General features: G+C 43.0%; 1 protein-coding gene across 1 annotated transcript; it reads left to right on the plus strand.

Moving 5' to 3' along the window:
* The first annotated feature begins 737 nt into the window (after window positions 1-737).
* LOC142612068 (uncharacterized) lies at window positions 738-1430 on the plus strand. The gene has a single exon (XM_075784198.1). The coding sequence runs from the start codon at window positions 738-740 to the stop codon at window positions 1428-1430; it is 693 nt and encodes a 230-aa protein (XP_075640313.1).
* The last annotated feature ends 216 nt before the right edge of the window (window positions 1431-1646 follow it).

The following is a 1646-nucleotide window of genomic DNA, read 5'->3' on the forward strand; positions in this document are numbered from 1 at the left end:
AGGCTATTCGCGACTTGCATCCTCCTCGAAATCCAAAGGAAGTTCAGCGCCTTACTGGGATAACATCAACTTTGAATCGGTTTATATTGAGGTCTGCTGAGTGGTGTAGACTATTCTTTCAACTATTGCATAAATGGAAGGGTTTTTCGTGGTCCAAGGAATGTGATAAGGCTTTTGAAGAACTGAAGGTGTATTTGGCTAAACCACCAATCTTGTCTCAGCCAAAGAGGGATGAGGTTTTGTATGCATATGTAGTTGTTGCCGAACATGCAGTGAATTTGGTTTTGATACGAGTTAATGAAGGAATTCAAAAACCAATGTACTATGTTAGCAAATCCCTCCAGGAGGCCAAGGTCAAGTATCTCCATTTGGAGAAAGCAATTCTTGCTATCATCCATGCCATGAAGAAGTTGCCCCACTACTTCCAAGCCTACACCGTGATCGTCCTGACCCAGTTGCCCTTACAAGCATTGCTTCGAAGGTTGGATTACACAGGAAGAGTGGCAAAATAGGGAACTATGCTCGGTGCGTTTGACATTAAGTATCTGGCTCAAACAGCTATGAAGGGCCAAATTCTGGCGGAACTGGTAGCAAAATTTACCAAGGAGTTAAGTGACTCATAAGAGGGAGCAAAGCCCGAGGAAGTAGTGATAGTGGGCTCAGTGGAAATTCAACAAGTTTGGCATTTATTTGTGGATGGTGCGGCTAATCAGAATGGATTAAGGATAGGAATTGTGATGATCTCTCTAGATGGAATTACTTTAGAAAAATCCTTGAGGTTGGGTTTTGCAGCAACAAATAATGAAGCAGAATATGAGGCTTTATTGGCAGGGTTGGCAGCCATGCGCAAGCTCGGAGGTAAGGTGGTGAGGGCATACTGTGATTCAAGACTTATAGTTGGACAAGTTCAGGGTGATTTTGAAGCTAAAGACCTAAGGATGCTTTGGTACTTGAATCAAGTTAAATATTCTTTGAGGGACTTTCATTCCTTTACGCTTGAACATGTACCTCGAAGTAAAAATTCTCACGCTGATTCGCTCTCAACTCTGGCTACCACAAGTAGGGAGAATCTTCCTAGGATTATACTAGTGGAGGATTATGCGTTACCTGATTATGATGTGCCCGTTCCAGTTGGTGTCCATTTCACTTGGATGGGCCCAAGTTGGATGGATCCATTGTTTACATTCCTCAAAAGTGGACTATTGCTCGAGGGCAAAACCGAGGCAGAGAAAATTGGTAGGAAAATGCCGAGGTTTTCGCTATATGAGGATGAGAAATTATACAAACGCTCATATTTGAGGCCATATCTACTGTGCATTCATCCTGAGGCAGTGGAAATACTACTGGAGGAGTTGCATGAGGGAATTTATGGTAGTCATACAAGGGGTAGGTCACTTGCCTATAGAGCCTTAACGCAAGGTTATTGGTAGCCAAGCACATAGAAGTCCTATCAAGAACATGTTAAGAGGTGCGATCAGTGTCAGAGATATTCTCCTAACATTCATCAACCAAGGGGAGTGCTGAATTCATTGAGTAATCCTTGGTCTTTTGCACAATGGGGGCTGGATATCGTGGGACCTTTCCCTAAGGCAACAGGGAATCGAAAATATCTCCTTGTTGCAATTGACTATTTTACTAAATGGGTC

The sequence above is a fragment of the Castanea sativa genome, chromosome 10 (genome assembly GCF_040712315.1).
Source record: "Castanea sativa cultivar Marrone di Chiusa Pesio chromosome 10, ASM4071231v1".
NCBI lineage: Eukaryota > Viridiplantae > Streptophyta > Magnoliopsida > Fagales > Fagaceae > Castanea > Castanea sativa.